Below are 18,730 nucleotides of genomic sequence, written 5' to 3' on the forward strand. Positions count from 1 at the left end.
ACTTTCATTTATATTTCGCTTTCAGAAGATGCACTGAATTTAGGTGCAGAAGAACCCTATTTTAAGTCTGATTTTGATGCACAGATTTGTTTATTAGCAGGAATGTAGCACAACGTGAAAGGGAAAGCAGTGCTGTTTATTTAAAGTTAAAGTGCAACAAAAATTGTTGTCCCTAAAAGCAGTGACTAATGTTGATAAATACTTTTGATCCTAGTATTAATCGAAATAATCGTGATTGTCAGTTTGGTCATAATCATAGAGCCCTACGCGCTGGTTCGCTGTGACATGTAGAGCTTAGGTGTTAGTTGTACTGTAACTGTCATATGGGGGAAAATTTGATGCCCAAGTACACAGTCATGCTTCCATAAAGTGGGAGACTTGCGGGAGACAGATTTCATATAAAATACAAATCTTCAAAATGTCATGTACTGTTTGTAACTATAGTTTTTCTTCCTCTTTTTAGAGCCACTCAGAACATGTTTTACTTGGGATGGGTGATATGGTTTTAAAATAATATCAGGATATTTCAGGGTATTTTTGCAATAACTATATTCTTGACAATATGACAAATTAGTAACAACAAAAATATATATATTTTATTAGTAATTCAAGAGCATAGAATTACAACAAAACAGGTGATATTGTTTTACAGTTTGCCTTCAAATATTCAGTAAAAACTAAACAAAATTATCTCTTATGTCTTTAGTTTGTAAACAATTACAGTAACTCAGAGGGAGATTCAGATTCAGTATACAATATTATTAATAAAGCTTCCACAAATGACACATTTAAACAGTTACCAAATACAAAAAATGTACCCTGGAATCTATATATAGTATATAAATTAACAGGTGATAACCTTCTCTTTTAGCAAAATCCTAAGTGATTGTTTTTTTTCCACCTGGACCTTTGTGCTCTGCCGTTTCTCCTCTCATCATCACGCTGTAACCTGTTTTGTAACAGGCTGTTATGCTACCAGAACTATCGCACATTCGCATATATGTAGTTCTTTTGTTGAGCCACGAGCATCATGTAGGTTTACATTATCAAAGGTTTATAACAAAATCACTTGACAACACTGACTCCCATGTGCGCATGGCAAGAAAGGAGAGGGAGAGACGCTACGCTGCTGCCAGAGGAGCTGCTGAATGAGTTCCCTCTGAGCAGTAAGTTTGTAAACGAGCCTGAGACGTCCGAGGCTGTTCATAAAACATTCAGGACGCCACAGTTTATTCCACACTACTGAAGCTGCTCCTCTTTTTGAAACCACAGAGTTTGTCATATTTCGCTTTCAGCCATGCTTGTTGTTGCCGCGCAGAACAGTATGATGTCAAATGGGAGATTTAAATAGCAGCTAGTAGCAGTTAGCAGCTAACTCAAAACAAAAGAACAGCAACATAAAATGTTCGCAAATTGGGAAGACAATGATAATGTTTACGTGCACAAAATATTCCCTTGTTTGCCTGTATTTGGAAAAAGACAAGTCAAACAAGTCAAAATATCGTGAGTATCACGATATGAATGTTTCATATAGGGCTGTCCCGAGTACCATTTTTTAACATTCGGACCTTCGGCAGAATTTATAACGAATATTCGAATATTCGTTCCAGGCCCGGGCAGAGGGGGCGGCGGACTCCGGGGTTTTTTCAGACCTAATTGTATTGCGGAGTTTTGCACAGCGGCGATCTTTGCTCTCAAACCACAAAAAAATGTGATGGTACAACAGTCTCCTTCAGTACATTATTCTATGCTTTCTTTTGATTTTCACATTGGCTAGTCATCCTGTTTAATTTGTCTTCTGATTAAATCGGAACTGTTGAAACAAGTTTTAAGAAGCCTCCGCAAGTAATTGGTTGCTGGCAGACACTGTATGCTGCAATAAAATGGTTAATCAGCAGTGCCGTGCACTGTAGAGCCGATGCGCTGCTGGTTCTGCCGGCCTGAATAGAATATGTCTATAGCCTTACTGTTGTGTACAGCCTTATAGACTGAGCTGAGTAGTGATGCGCGGGTCGACCCGTAACCCGTGGGACCTGCAAATGGACCTGCGGGTCGGGCAGCAGTGATCGTCTGTTAAATCGGTCTGTAAATGATATTTTGACATTATTATTATAATCTATTAATCTATAATCTATTACTGTCATGGCATCCGAAGGTACTGATGCGTTGAGCAGGTGACAGTCCGCGGTCGTTTTCAAAACACACTTGTGTCACGCACTCCAAAAGAAACTTGTTGAAACTTTAAACAATAATTTATTGTACAAAACGGGGGAAACAAATGTTGAAAAAAAAAAAAAACGGTTCCATAATTCATATTAAATTCAAAAGATAACGAAAAAACAGCTACAAGTTAGAGGGAACAGTGATAAAGTGGTAAAACTTGGCATTGATCCACAGCCTCAGACGGATGCGCTCAAGCGTGCCGTGCGCACAAGCTCAGTTGGTAGGCTATACTATATTTTCACATTTTTAACAATGCAATTTAAAAGTTTTGATTTTTATTCATAACCTACATTTACCAACAACAGAAAGACTACATTTAGCACCAAAAAAATGTTAAAAAAATAAATAAATTAAAGCCCCTACAAGGAACTTTAATTTTGAGTTGATTTTGGCGACCCTGTGGACAAAAGCGGTAGTGTTTTGCCGGAATGAAGCCTACATTTCCCATGAACTCTAGCGTGTATTGTCATAAAGACGCTTACCTGGCTCGCGCATGTGTTTGTTTTGGGGATGAATGAAACAACAAGACGGGAAAACTTTGCCCCCGCTCCTATCGGGGATCCCAGCTCACCTCTGCCACGCCCCAGTTCCACCTCTCCGGCGTAAGCGCCACCGCCGCCGGGGTAAACGCAGCGGTCGGCTGGTAAGGCTGAAGGCCTGTTTGGCAAGCACTTCCACGGCTTCTTGACCTGAGTATGGTGCGGTGCCACGCCTCTTTATTTCTCGGCACTCGCTGGACCCTGTTGACACCTGGGTGATACCTGTCGTCGGCCCGGATGAGGTGTTCCAGCCCCGCGGCCCCTGCTCTTCTCGTCCTCGCTGGCGCGGGGTGAATCTGTGCAACCTGCGGCCTCTGTGTGTGGCTCCCCGGACAGCTAACGCCGTGGACCCGCCGGCTCCTGCCAGGATTGGGCTGGTAAATGCTAGATCGCTAACGGACAAAACGTTTATCCTGAAGGATTTCCTGACTTCCCGAGGATTGGATTTTCTCTGTGTGACTGAGACGTGGCTGACTGATGGTGAGTCCAATGCTTTCACAGAACTTTTAACCGCGCATGATTGCTGCTATTTTAACTCCCCGTGGACGTCTGGTCGAGGAGGAGGAATAGCGACTATTATCTACACAGTCTACACAGACATCAGCAGAAACGAGAGACTTTTGCATATCCAGTTAAAAGTTCCTTTAGTGGCTTTAAAAAAAAAAAAAAAGGAAATAAAAAAAACGAATATCGAATACCAAATTTTCATAACGAATACCTACCCATAGAAACGAATATCCGAATATTTGGGTACAGCCCTAGTTTCATATCATATTAGGAATTACACCAGTATTATCTTGAATGAGATTATATGGCACACACCTATGTTTTACAGTGTTTCCACAGACTGAGTAGAGTTTTCAGTGACTAGTAATTTGACTTTGACTTGTAAAATCAGCGGAGCTCACCTTTAATAACTTTGTTGCTTCTTCATTTAGCTATGGGCACTGCCTCAGGTGTCATCATGCGACCCTAACGTGGCCTAACCTCCATCTTGGTTGAATTTAATAATTGGCTCTTTTTATTTTTTTCTTTAAATCTGTGCTTTGCAGTCGGTCCACGAGCAGAGACAGAAAACGTGGTCGCTGGGAAGAGGAGCGGGACAGAAGGTCGGAGAGCTCCTCGGGCCTGAGCAGAGAGCGCAGCTACTCCTCCTCCATCAGGAGCAGGGAGTCTGAAGAGGCCTTCGCCGACAGAGAGCGAGAGAGGGAACGGGAACGGGACAGGGAGAAGGAGAAGGAGAAGGAGAAGGAGAAAGAGAAGGCGGATGATGAGAAAGAGGAAGAAGAACTGCTGAAACCTGCCTGGATCCGCTGCACGCACGCTGAGAACCACTACTCTAATGACCCCATGGACCAAGTGGTACTGTTTGTTTTAATTATATCTGTCCGGAGTTCAGCTGCTGATTGTTTGCTGTAATATCTAATTGTTAATATTGCACCGTTTTGCAAGTGTTTCATATTGCACTGCATAAAAATGTCCTTGCCTGCAGTTTACTGAGGGCAGATTAAACAGGAGAATGACCTCTTTTAATTCATTGCATTTAACACAGTGCCCATTAATGCAGAGCACAGACTTGTTTGATACTGTTTTATCCATCTGATGGGCAAAAGAAACTTTCCTAATCTTCTCTCTGCCATTTTATCAATTTTGACTTTGATGGTGGTGTTTAAGAGTTGGATTAGCTGCTCTCCAATGCTTTATCTCTTTCAGCCTTTCACTTAACGGCGGGTGCTCAAAAGATGCCTCAGTCGCCATTTGCGAATCACCACCTGCCCTCTCAGATGCTTCTCTAATGTCTTTGGATCTTTCGGATCGTGCCAACTCCTTTTTCTTGTCTAAAACTCTGACCTTTACCAGTGGGCTCTGGGTGCTTCATGCTGTCATCGGCTACTTTTTTTTTTTTTTGGACACAAATTACATATTCTGTCCAAGACCTGACTCGTCTTTCAGTAAAACCAAAGTGAAGGTCTTTTCTGCTGTGACAGTGAGAATACTACCTGTGGGAGTTGGTGTAGTAGTCCCGAAAGGGTATTGAATCACATTGATGGTTTATAGCCTATTGAGGGCAGGTCACAGAATGCCTGAACACACTCTTGTGAATACATTTAAACACAGATTAATTCCACTTTTTTTGGTATAATGATTTTTAGCGTAGTAGTTTTGACAGCCTTGCAGCAGCCAAGGTCTTTTGTTACCACTTTGATGTTTGGACCACGGGTTAGTTATTTCTCAAAAACATCATGGGGTCTGAAATCAATATGCTTCTTTGCTGTGGAGCATGTTTTTGAGAGCTTTTACTCACAAACCATCTTCTAGATCGGTGTGATCACACACTCTCTACTCCCCAGTGAAGCTTAATCCTGTTTAAAGCATGCATTGACATAATTTAAGATTGATTTATAGAGTGACTGTTGGTGTACACATATTAGAGAAACTCCAGTGCATGCACAAACAAAACAGACTGTGGTATCATAAGGGCCTTTATCTGTATTTGTTCTGTTTAAAATTGCGGGGGAAAAAAATGCCATGTATTTTATTTACATTTGTTCAGGGAGACTCCACTGTGGTGGGGACCAGTAAACTGCGGGACCTGTACGAGCGCTTTGAGGAAGAGCTGGGGAAGAGACAGGAGAGAGCTAAGGCTGCTAGACCGAAATGGGACCCGCCCAAGACGAAACTGGACGAGGATCCAGGTGGGTAGTCCTGGAGAACTATTTGGGGGAACATTTTTGATATGTGAAAAACACTGACGCATAGTTTTGATTTTCGTGAAGATATACTTGCAAGATTTTTCCGAAAAACAATGTATGGACTTACACAGAGGTAATCTCATCACAAGTGATGGAGTACTTTTTAGCAAAGACTGCCCTCTGCCTGTACTTTTTTATTTTCTTCTTAGTTTCTGTGTGGTCAGGGCTTTATAAAAAGAAAGTGACAAGATGCCAGACCGTAAATAGCAGGCATCCAAGAGACACAGTGCAGAAAAAATGCAAATATAGCGAAGCAAAACACCAAACACCAAACGGGAGTGGATCTGGTGTTGGCTTTTAATCTCACTTTGACTTGTGATTGTGTTTACAAACAGTAACAGAGAGAGATCACTACATGGGAAAAACATGCATACTGGCACCTCGTGTGATGAGGTCCAGGCAAAGAATGAAAATTCTTATACTTCAGTAAATAATTTGGTAAATATAAATAACACCTTCTGATGCATTGCACATTAAAAAAGTGTAAGCTGGCAGGAGAGAGTAATATTTTGACTATGTGTTATGTGTGCAACTTATTAATGTGAGAAAAAGCAGCTAGTAGCAGTTAGCAGCAAACTCAAGGAAGAAGAACAGCAACATAAAATGTTTGCAAATTGGGAAGACAATAACAACGTTTACATGCACAAAATATTCACTTTTTTGCCTGTATTTCGAAAAAGACAAAGTTAACATGGCTAATGAAAAGGAATATTCCACTAATACCTGTTTACATGCATACTCTGCGTAATGCCATGTGTAATGAAGGGTCTTAGATGCGGGAGTAGTGTGGGACCCCTGTGTAAATAGGACTACAGGTTTATTCCTAAAGTCAAACCTTTTCCGCTCTTTTCTGTGTTCTCGTTACTTTTGTTAGTATGCAAGTTGTTCTGTTGAAGTGCAACATCTTAATAACAACGTGTAAACAGTTAATACATCTGTTGGCAATCTTTTGTAATTGATATGCATACAAACTTGCTGTCTTCTCAGCAGTGCATTAGGCTGAGGCAGAGATTAAGTTCAGTGTTTATGATGTTATCTGCAGGGCTGTCAGCCTGATTGTCTCTTTCAGCACAGCAATAATATAAATCTCGCTCAGGGAGATCTAATTTGCTCAACATGTTGCTCCGGGCACCGACTTCACAATCAAGTGCTCACGTTATAGCGCTGATAAGAATTTAAGACTTTGCTTAGCTAAGAAGCACAAACTGTTCAGCTGACTGGTAATTATAATCCTCGTTTTGGGTTCTTTTTATTAAGCGAAAGTGACAAGTGTGCTAGAAAGAAAGAAAACATGAGTGCCAGATGTCAGCATTGGCAACTGTGCTGCTCTTTTAATCCCATAGATGCTTTTAAGTCTGCATTTGCCTTGATAAGTAGAAACTGTAATGAAGTAGAATATTTTCTCAATGAATCCAGTGTAGTGATATGTAAATCAGGCTAAGCTATATTTGTTTTCCTGAAGATACATTAAGAATATACAAATTAGGTAACAGATCTGAAATGTTGCTGCATCACCCGCATTGTGTGGAGTCGGCAGAGCCTGAGTGCGCACCATTTGAAAGCATTTTGACGGATTGCTTTACTGAGACTTTATGTTGCAAAATACTTTTTGAGAGCACTGCTGAGCTGGGGAGCTTAACCACTGAACTCGCTCCGGCTCACAGAATGATGTTTCACTTGTCAGCCCTTTGACGTTCTAATGATTAAAGACCTTTTTGCACTTTGGTTTCAGACGACAGCAGTAGTGAGTCAGACTGTGAGTCAGATGGGGAAGAAAGCACCTGCTCCAGCAGCTCTGACTCAGAGGTTTTTGATGTCATTGCTGAGATCAAGAGAAAGAAAGCGCACCCCGACCGCCTGCACGAGGAGCTGTGGTACAACGACCCCGGGCAGGTTGGTCTTTCTTTTGTGTGACATTAATGATGTGACAAAACAAAACTCTGTATTCACCCCCATTTGTTTTATCTTGCACAGAATCTTCTGTCATTCTAAACAGTCCCCACAAATTATTAAAAGTTGGTAAGAAGATCCATCTGAAACTATTCCTGAGGCACTTTAATGCTATACTGTACACAGGGCCCCAGACTTTTTACATTGGATGCACATGCACTAGTGCGCTTTAATTTTTCATTTAGGTTAAGGCTATCAGCATTTAGATCTGAACATAACTCGTTATGTTTAGGGCTTATAGCGTTAATGCGTTAATCACAATGCGATTAACACCCGAACATAACACGCTAATTTTTTTAAATTGTGTTAACTTGCTGTTTTTGCCACCACCTGTCTTTCAGAGGCTATAGGTGGCTGAGTGTTAAAGGTAGAGTGATGAAAGAACCAGAATACCTAAGGAATCCAGTGGTACCAATGTTATGCTAGCTTCCAGGAAGGGGGCTAAAAACCGGTCCAAACTTAGGCTAAATTTTGGCGAGGGAAAAACAGCATTATCATTTTCACAGAGGTCCCTTGACCTCTCACCTCAAGATTTCTTAATTAAAATGGGTTCTGCTATTATATATTATCATGATACTTCAGTCACAATACAATATTATTGCGATGTTAAGCATGTTACCATATGCTGAATATTGCGACAAAACATGTTGAGATTTATTGCGATTATTACCTTTTTTCAACTGTAAAAAAAACCCCAACTTCGTCAACTTCTATAAAAGCAATTGAATACATTATTTTAATAGGCTACCTAAAGTTTAATTTTTATTTGTAATGTTAATAACTTATGTAGTAAAAAATACACTGCCTGGCCAAAAAAAAAGTCACCACCAAAAAAAAAGGTCATACACTCTAATATTTCGTTGGACCGCCTTTAGCTTTGATTAAGGCACGCATTCGCTGTGGCATTGTTTCGATAAGCTTCTGCAATGTCACAAGATTTATTTCCATCCAGTGTTGCATTAATTTTTCACCAAGATCTTGCATTGATGATGGTAGAGTCTGACCGTTGCGCAAAGCCTTCTCCAGCACATCCCAAAGATTCTCAATGGGGTTAAGGTCTGGACTCTGTGGTGGCCAATCCATGTGTGAAAATGATGTCTCATGCTCCCTGAACCAGTCTTTCACAATTTGAGCCCGATGAATCCTGGCATTGTCATCTTGGAATATGTCCGTGCCATCAGGGAAGAAAAAATCCATTGATGGAATAACCTGGTCATTCAGTATATTCAGGTAGTCAGCTGACCTCATTCTTTGAGCACATACTGTTGCTGAACCTAGACCTGACCAACTGCAGCAACCCCAGATCATAACACTGCCCCCACAGGCTTGTACAGTAGGCACTAGGCATGATGGGTGCATCACTTCATCTGCCTCTCTTCTTACCCTGATGCGCCCATCACTCTGGAACAGGGTAAATCTGGACTCATCAGACCACATGACCTTCTTCCATTGCTCCAGAGTCCAATCTTTATGCTCCCTAGCAAATTGAAGCCTTTTTTTCCGGTTAGCCTCACTGATTAGTGGTTTTCTTAAGGCTACACAGCTGTTCAGTCCCAATCCCTTGAGTTCCCTTCGCATTGTGCGTGTGGAAATGCTCTTACTTTCACTATTAAACATAGCCCTGAGTTCTACTGTTGTTTTTCTTCGATTTGATCTCACCAAACGTTAAAGTGATCGCCGATCACGATCATTGAGGATTTTTTTCCGGCCACATTTCTTCCTCGAAGACGATGGGTCCCCACTATCCTTCCAGTTTTTAATAATGCGTTGGACAGTTCTTAACCCAATTTTAGTAGTTTCTGCAACCTCCTTAGATGTTTTCTCTGCTTGATGCATGCCAATGATTTGACCCTTCTCAAACAGACTAACATCTTTTCCACGACCACGGGATGTGTCTTTCGACATGGTTGTTTAGGAAATGAGAAGCAACTCATTGCACCAGTTGGGGTTAAATAACTTGTTGCCAGCTGAAAGATAATCGCCCATGCAGTAATTATCCAATAGGAGGCTCGTACCTATTTGCTTAGTTAAATCCAGGTGGCGACTTTTTTTTTGGCCAGGCAGTGTACTTGGCACTGTGTGACAATTTGATATTGCCACACAAAAATATCACAATACTATGCTGTATTGATTTGCCCCCTGCCCCCCCTGGATCTCAGAGGCTTAATTGTGTGCTGCTATTTTGTCTTTTGAACACACTGTTGTAGCAGCACAGCACTGATTTGAAATAAATAAATCTAAAAGTCAAAGTCATACATTTGATTCCCAATCTAAACACTCTGTTAAGAACTGCTTTACGTTGTTAATATGGACTTCAAAACTGTTTTGAAATTTAAATTTATGGAATTTTAAACTTGCAATTAAAAAGTGTGATTAATTGCAATTAACTATTGAAATTCAGCGATTAATTGCAATTAAAAACAACAATAGTTTGACAGCCCTAGTTGTCTTCTTTTAAATTTCCTTTATTGTTTGCTGCTACTCTGTCCCTTCGATGCACCGTTACTTGTGGTCATCACGTCTCAGTGGCTTCTTGCTTCCTACTGTGGCTACGATGGAAAATAACGACACCAATGCATCTTTGAATGGCTCGTTTCACTTTAAAAATTCCCAGACGCCTCAGTTGACAAGTCAAAAGTAATATGATCCTTGTTTAAAATGGAATTGAACTTTTACTGAAGTGCTTTTTAGTTTGAGCCACCACCTATGAGCTGAGCATACAGGTGTACCTAATCAGACTGATGTCAGCGGGCTACCACATCATCAGAGCACCATTTTGAAGTGTGCAAATCACCACAGACCTGTGGATGAAATGAAATTGAAGAAGTAACCTACAGTGCTTGCTAAATGGGTGGCAACTGACTGCAGACCACTCAACATCATGGAAGACCTGGGTCTAATGGACATCCTGTTGCGGGGAACAATAGTGTCACACATACAGGAACTGTATGACTCAGAGCAAGCGATTAAACCAAAACTCCTGAAAGTTGCCAATGTTTTCGCATTAACCAGGGATCGCTGGACATCAGTGAATCATCAAATTATCTCTGAGTAATTGCTCATCACAGTGACACTGATTGGACATGCTGTCCTGCATATTTCTCAATGTGGAACAGTATGATCCTTTGAAAAACACACAACACTGTATTTTACAGAAGAAGCACTTAAAAGTTGTGTCCTATCTCAGTCATGGTTTCAGGACCAAACTGTTGTAGCAGTGCAGCACAGATTTGTCAGAAATAAATCTAAAAGTCAAGATCATAGAGTAAACTTCTTTGCATTTATTTGATTCTCAGTCAAGACACTCCAATAAGAACTGCTTTACTTTGTTAATATGGACTTCAAAACTGTTTGGAAAAGTAAAATCATGGAATTTTAAACATGTGATTTAAAATGCGGTTAATCATAGTTAACCATTGCAATTCAGTGATTAATTGCGATTAGAAAATTTAAGCGATAATCGACAACCCTAATTTGGGTGCACTAAATAATGCGCTGGTGCAGCATTATTTAGTTGAATCCAATCCAAGCATTTTCGCAATGCTTTTTGGTGCTGCAGTAATACAGTACATGTTACCTTCTTTGTCAAATACATACACAGTGTGTATATTTTAACTGGGGGTGCGATGGTACCCAGAAGTCACGGTTTGGTTCATACCCTGGCATAGGGGTTGCAGTTCAGTGCGAGTTTGGTACAGTGGAGAAAAAAAAGGACAACCAAAAAAAAAAGATCTTGTTTTCATTTATTTTGAACAAACATTGTGCAAATCTCAGAGACAGACACAGTCCTCCTGCTGAGGACTGAGAGTGTTTTGCCCACTGGCAACTTTGGTAAACTATGTTTATTGTAAAAATAAGAAGTATTTTAAACACTAGTCTGTATGAACATTGAACAAACACCTTTCCAAAGGCAACAAGACACAACAGCTTATAAAACTGAAAAGTATCTCTTATGATATGAAAATGAAGATACTAATAGATGAATAAATTAATAAATGAATTAATAAAAATCAAACTTGTGCATTAGAAGTAGTGTTACAGTTTGCCTCACCTTGGCTATATGTCAATATAAATGCCAAGTATTTCCATTCTGCTTTTGCATCTAAAGGCTGCTTGATAGCAGCAGGAATGACGAGTTGGACTTTGTTTTTTCTTCTCATCGTCCCAGTGCTTGGCACAGCTGGGTGATGGAGTTGAATGTCCGTTAACATGTTGGATGTGTCTTTTTTCACAGACTCTACAACAGCGGAGCAACACCAACATATCGTCCTCGTCTTATACACAACTCTCTCTCTGTCGCTGTTGTAGCTGACTTGAAGCTTGCAGTTGGGTCTTTCAGCTCAGGCGTTTTATTTGCGTCGTCATAGTGTGACTAATTTGCATGCCAGTCAGCTTGTTGTGCTAACCCCAGCATCAGTGTAGGCCTACAGCTTAAAGTTTCCAGGCAGAACTCTTGCTTGTGATCCTTGGTTCTTTACACGTGCATCAATGTAATAAATGTCAGGTGAAACATTTTGTCACACTTGACTGATTCTCTGGAGTCAGTAGCAGGCAAATAAGCACCTGTGGACCAAATCCAGTCCTTTACCAAAAACATTAGGCCCCCTGACAGCAGCTGAAATCTTTACTTTCATCCTTATCACAAAATTTACAGATAACAGTAGATGGCAGTAGATAATAGTGAAAACACAAAGCTGTAAATCCAATAAACATGATCCTGTAACATCTAATGCTGTGCCGACATGAAACACCGACTGTGCTTCATTCTGTGATGGCAGGCTGTTTGAACAGCTCATGGTGCTCAGGTGAAGCCTAATGAACTTACCAGATGAATAACACAAATAAATAATATAATCCTCCTCAGTTAAATTAAACATGCACCTCTAGAATTCAAACACACATTTAATTCCACACTTTAACAGAAAATGTGCCAATAGAATTTGTTTTTATCAGGCAGCAACAACATCAACGTTTACTTTCATTTTAACACCCACAGCAGCATGCACGTCACTCACCGGCCACTTTATTAGGTACACCTTGTTAGTGCCAGGTTGGACCCCTTTTGCCTTCAGAACTGCCTTAATTCTTGGTGACATAGATTCAACAAGGTGCTGGAAACATTCCTCAGAGTTTTTGGTCCATATTGACACGATAGCACTACACAGTTGCTGCAGATTTGTTGGCTGCACATCCGTGATGAGAATCTCCCCTTCCACCACATCCCAAAGGTGCTCTATTGGATTGAGATCTGACTCATTTTGGAGTCAGATTAGAGTACAGAAATGTATACTTAATTATTAAGTATGACTAATTTTTCCACTATTGAAATTAAAATTTTCTCAGAAATACTGTTTGCAGATGGTAATTTTTATGCTTTGTTATTTAACTTTATGTACCTATTTTTATTTAGTTATTATTGACAGACAGACTTACATACTTTTTGACGTTAATTGGAAGGTTGCTTTTATTTTGAAGTCAGTCGTGATGCCTAGTATACATGTACCACAAAACAGCCTAGGGGCTGGATTGACCGTCTTGTCAAAGTGGAGGCTGCAGCCTTACTGCAGTGTTCTGTACTGGGTGGTGTTTTAAGAGATGGAACAGATTTGTGGTACCGCTACCTTTAGCAGCAATCATTTTGTGGTATGTTTTGTAAAGGATATTAGCCTGTTCCACATCTGCTCACCTGAAACGGAACCATCTCAAGATGATAGACCCGCTGTGGGATCTTCCTCCAATTTAAATTGACATGAACTCAGTGATTGACATTAAACTGGTGGGCATGGTTGATAAGTTTGGGGGTGTGTTTGTGTGCGTTAGATCTAAAATAAGTCACCTGCACATAAACGCGGCCTGCTTTTAATGCATAAATAAATTACTAAAATGCACAAGGAATATCTGGATATGAGAATATGTTAATCTGCCATATTGCACATAAAATGAAATTTTAATATATACTGGATATATTCAATACATTGCCCAACCCTATGACTATATATATATTTGATTTAAGATCTTGAATCTTAAATCAAATATATATATAGTCATGGAGGGATGCACTTCTGCCCTTGTATAGCAAGTTGGCTGCCAGTGTGTCTGTAATGTAAATACACATCATGATGTAATACTTTGTCAAGTATTTTTCCACGTTTAATGCATTTGCAGCAATATTTGATTGAGAACACAACATTCAGGCTCCTCTCTCTGAGGTTCTGAAATCATTCTAGTAAATATTGGAAATCACTTGCTTCAGTTGAGGAGGCAGTTTGGCATCTGATATCTGACCACGTCATTGGAAAAGTGTTCAAAGGTTATTGAAGAGTTTGTTTTCTCTTTTAAAGAATGAATTTCCAACTCTGATGTTGGGAAATGACTGTCGATAAAACGTTTTTGTCAGAGTTTACCTCATATTGCCCAGACACTATCACAAAGGGCAACTTTCAACTCAAAACAACAGTGAAGAAAGAAAGGTCAGGAGTATGCGGGTTTGAGATTTAAATGTTCTGCAGCCTCTGTGTTGTACGTGGCAAGTGAAGCAGTTGTGTCTGATTTACGTATTTTCTCTCTGTCCAGATGAATGATGGTCCCCTGTGTAAGTGCAGTGCCAAGGCCAGACGTACAGGGATCCGCCACAGCATCTACCCGGGGGAGGAGGTATGACACGCCGTGAATAAATCACCCTTTCATAACCTTGAAGCTGTGCCACAGAGGGGCAAGGACATTATTCTAGTCAGCTTAAATGTATTCTCTATACAGTGACCATTTTCTATTGTATTAAAGGGACAATAAGTGAGGTTTTTTCATCCCAAAGAACCAAATAATGATGTTCCATGTACATTACTGTAAGAACTTGACAGTGGAGTTGATCTATACCAGTGACTCATTGATTATTTTGCCAGGCGCTAAGATTTCTGGCTTTCATGACTTGCTCTCTGGCTTCCTCTGTTTTGGAACAAAAACTCCCACACAGATGCATCTTCAGCTGAATAGTTTAAACATTTAGGCAACAAAGAACAGCAAATCTTAAAGCTGTTTTATTTTTGTAGCATTGAGGTTTGATATTCCTCCTTTATTAAACTATTTACATTTAAATGGGACCTATTATGCTCTTTTTCAGTTTAATACTTGTATTTTGGGTTTGTACTTGAACATCTTAACATGCTTAAATGGTCAAAAAACACACATTTTCTCAGACTGTGCTGGAACACCTCTATTCACGCAAAGCTCAACCTTATTGCCTGTCTCTTAAAGCCCTACTCCTGAAAAAGCCCCGTCTGCTCTGATTAGTCAATGTTTGCAGGTAGTCCCTATCTCTGTGTCTCTATACAGTTTCTGTAGCTGGGGAATGACTTCAACGGAGCACTTTCTACTGCAAAAGAGCAACTATAAAAACTTCTAAACACAACCAGACATGTTTCAGCAGGAATATGATCCAAAATCAAGGAAAAATTAACATCTGCAGCCATGATTACATGTTGCCCTGATGTTAGCATGTAGTTACATGTAGCAGTGTACTTGCAGCCGGGGAATGAATGTAATGGAGTATAGCAACAAATCACCAATTAAACCTTCTAAGCACAACTGGACATGTGCCAGCAGGAATACAGTCTGTTGGGAGGTAAATGAACAACATATGCAGCCAAGATTACATGTTTCCCTAACATTAGCATGTAGCTACATGTAACAGTGTTCTTGGGCTGAGGAAGGACTGTGTTTAGCTGCACTTTCTCTCCTTAAAAATCAACAATAAAAGCTTTTAAGCACAACCGGACATGATTCAGAAGAAGAAGATCAGAAATCGGGATGAAATTTAGAAAATCAACGATTAAGTTTACGTTTCCCTGGTGTTAGCATGTAGCTACATGTAGGAGTGTACTTGCAGCTGGGGAATGACTGTAATGGAATATAGCGTCAGTTTCTTCCATTAAAAATCACCAAATAAATCTTCTAAACACAACTAGACATACTAGCAGGACTTTGATCTGAAATCAGGGAGAAATTAACAACATTGGCAACCAAGATTACAGGTTTTCCTGATGTTAGCATGTAACTACATGTAGCAGTGTACTTGGGCTGAGAAGTGACTGTGTGTAGCAGCACTTTTTCTTGTTAAAAATCACCAATAAACGCTCCCAAACACAACTGGACAAGTTCAGGGAGAATTTTACAACATTTGCAACCAAGATTACATTTTTCCTTGATGTTAACATGCAGCTACATGTAGCAGTGTACTTGCGACCGAGAAATGACTGAAATGGAGTATAAATGCAATTTCTCCTGTTAAAAATCACCAATTAAAGCTTCTAAACACAACCAGACGTGTACCCGCAGGAATATGATCCGAAATCAGGGTCAAATGAACAACAACTACAACCAAGATTACGTGTTTCCCTGACATTAGCATGTAGTTACATGTAACAGTGTGCTTGGGCAGGGTAACGTGTGTAGTAGCACTTTTTCCTGTTAACAATCACCAAAAAAAAGCTCCCAAACACAACCGGACAAGTTCAGGGAGAATTTTACAACATCTGCAACCAAGATTATATGTTTTCCTAACATTAGCATGTAGCTTAATGTAGCATAATAAGCTGCATAATATAAACACTTGCAGTAACCTAATGACCTAAAAAAAAATCTGTGATGATCTGACGTCATCTTGTAGCCAAAGTCGAAAAAAAATTGATTGAAAACAGTATTCAGAATGGTCTGAGGCCTGTTTTTGCTCACGGAATATTTTTACAAATATTTACCTCATTTTTTAAACTTGGCCACGCTTAATATAAACATCCGACATTCTAATTATATATGTATGGCAGAAAATAAGTAGAAGCATAATAGGTCCACTCTAAGGAGAAAGGGAGGATAGTGCTGGAGGAAAAGTCCATCAGTGTTGTTGTATTTTCTTTCGGCTGCTAGTCGAGACCAATTAGCGCCATAGATTACTTAATGCATGGTTTAACCTATGGCAAGGTATTTTTCATGGAGGTAAATTCAAATCGACCTCCTGAAAAATATTGGTAAATGTTTGCTACATTAGGTTTTTACTCATCAGCCAATTTTGCAGGCACTAAAGCGTTATTTGAAGGTCTTTTAATATCTTAAGAGATCTTTTTGGGTGGGAAAATGAACAGGGCTTGCCCCCTTGTAAGTCGATTAGTTCACTAATTGCTTGTTGCGGTCTTGGCTGACCTGGAAATTGTTAGTCAGTTAATTGTTTTTTATGGGTTAATACAGTACATGGGAAATGTGACTGTGTTTATTAAGAGGGTGTCAATTAAGTCATCAGGCATTACTGGAAATTATGAACCAGGTTTCTGGTATCACAGTCATTTTCATAAATACGATTTGGTCTTAAGTAATGTTTAGATTTTATAGAATCCCTATTGTGTGTGACTGCATTCATCTACACAGGGACAGTAATACTTAAATTCTATTTTTTTAAGTACAGTATTTTTTATTAAATTTTATTTTTATTCTGTTATTTTTTCTAGATTTAAAAAAAATATTTTGAAACAATCAACAACAAAATGCACAGTGACAAACAAAATATAATAATGTACATGAGGGAAAGAAAAAATAAATAAAATAAAAAAATAATTAAATAAATAAAATGCATGTATTATAGGGCATTCTGCATTTGTTTTGTCCCCTGGGAAACAAAAAAGGAAATTAAAGTAAATGTATATGTTTTATACATAACAATACTTTATTCCACATTTACATTGACTGTTTAGAGAAGGAGGTTCTTTGACTTGTGGTCAATTTTTTTAGTTGGGGACAACCCTAAAAATTAGAAAATTGGCTGGTAAGTTTTGGGATGTTACAAATTTGGGGGCATGTGGCCAACAAGTTAGTTCGCATTCATACACGTGATTCACATTACACGTGGAATAAGCTCTGGGGTGTAACCAGCACGATGCAAAAACAAAGCACAAATTCTGTTTTAAAAACGACAAACTACTTCATGTGTCAGTTACTGAGCTTGTGCATCTTTTTCAGCCGGTGAAAGAATGTCGTCCGATGAACAACAATGCAGGAAAACTGTTTCACTACAGGATCACTGTCTCTCCTCCCACCAACTTCCTGGTATGTCTCTTTTTGTAAAGGCTTTAAATGAGTGAAGTTAAACAGCAGACTGTGTGTTATCTGTGCCATTACATCATGATTTCTCCTGAGTATTTCTCTGCATTTTTTCGCTGGTATTGTATTACAGTACTTGAGTACAGTAATATGATTTTGTATTGTGTTTAATGCTGTCATGGCGGTAATAACTGTATATATATTCACAGCACTACACCTAAGCTGCTGTGTGTCTGAGTGGTCCTCCTCTTCTCTGTTTCAGACTGACAGGCCGACGGTGATCGAGTACGATGACCATGAGTACCTGTTTGAAGGCTTCTCGCTTTTCTCCCACACACCTCTCACTAACGTAAGCCTTGTTAACGGTACAGGCGATAAGCCATGAATTTTACACCACAAACTGTTTTGACAGTGTATGTCACTGCATAGCCATTTCTCCCTGTTGTGTCTGTTTTTTAATATTTAATGTCACCTTTATTATTTATTTCCTTGGAATGTGCAGTTCGTTTCATATTGTATTTTGGGGGCAGGTGTCACACTGAGTTTTCTTGACTATTTTATCGGAAAGAGTCCTGTTAAACCTCGCGGAGGTGAAACAAAGTTTACAGGGTTACTTACCACTTTTCCTTTTCCTCATTTCACAGTCATTTCATACTCAAATACAAATGCGTGTTAAACATAAAATCCTCTGTATATTCGACACAACATAACTTACTTTGTAGCTAATGACAGGGCTCATGATACTTTTTCCTGTGTACATGCATTGGTGCATGCAACTTTTTAAATTGCATATACCAAACGTTCTTTACTTGCACCAAAAACAAATTTTACTGCACCATTTGGTGTATTTATTCTTCTTTCACAGCACATCTGCCACGGCAGCGGCCAGATTGCAAACTTTTCAATAAAGTTTAGAGTGAGACAGTAAAATAATCTAAAATTACACACGGTCATAGTCATTCTGAACATTTCAGCAAATCCATCAAAGCCTTTTTTCATGACAGTTCCAATATGAAGAAATTATGAATGTTATAATGTAAATTGGGCTAACTTTCTCTTTGATTTTTTCCAAAAGCTGTACAGTAAAATAACATCCAATTTTACATGGTCATAGTCAAGGTCGTCCTGAACAGGATTATACTGAAAATATCTGCAAACCTCTGAAAAAAGCTTTTATTCGATTAA

General features: G+C 39.4%; 1 protein-coding gene across 2 annotated transcripts in view; it reads left to right on the forward strand.

The window, feature by feature from the left end:
- Positions 1-18,730, forward strand: part of drosha (drosha ribonuclease III) — a 161,683-nt gene that overhangs the window by 4,486 nt on the left and 138,467 nt on the right. For both annotated transcript variants that reach the window (XM_033638985.2, XM_078162497.1), the window contains 6 exons: positions 3,815-4,124; positions 5,317-5,458; positions 7,248-7,408; positions 14,039-14,119; positions 17,465-17,551; positions 17,808-17,894. In XM_033638985.2, coding sequence (XP_033494876.2) covers positions 3,815-4,124; positions 5,317-5,458; positions 7,248-7,408; positions 14,039-14,119; positions 17,465-17,551; positions 17,808-17,894 — 868 coding nt within the window. The remainder of the gene's footprint in view (positions 1-3,814; positions 4,125-5,316; positions 5,459-7,247; positions 7,409-14,038; positions 14,120-17,464; positions 17,552-17,807; positions 17,895-18,730) is intronic.

This window comes from Epinephelus lanceolatus, chromosome 20 (assembly GCF_041903045.1).
Source record: "Epinephelus lanceolatus isolate andai-2023 chromosome 20, ASM4190304v1, whole genome shotgun sequence".
NCBI lineage: Eukaryota > Metazoa > Chordata > Actinopteri > Perciformes > Serranidae > Epinephelus > Epinephelus lanceolatus.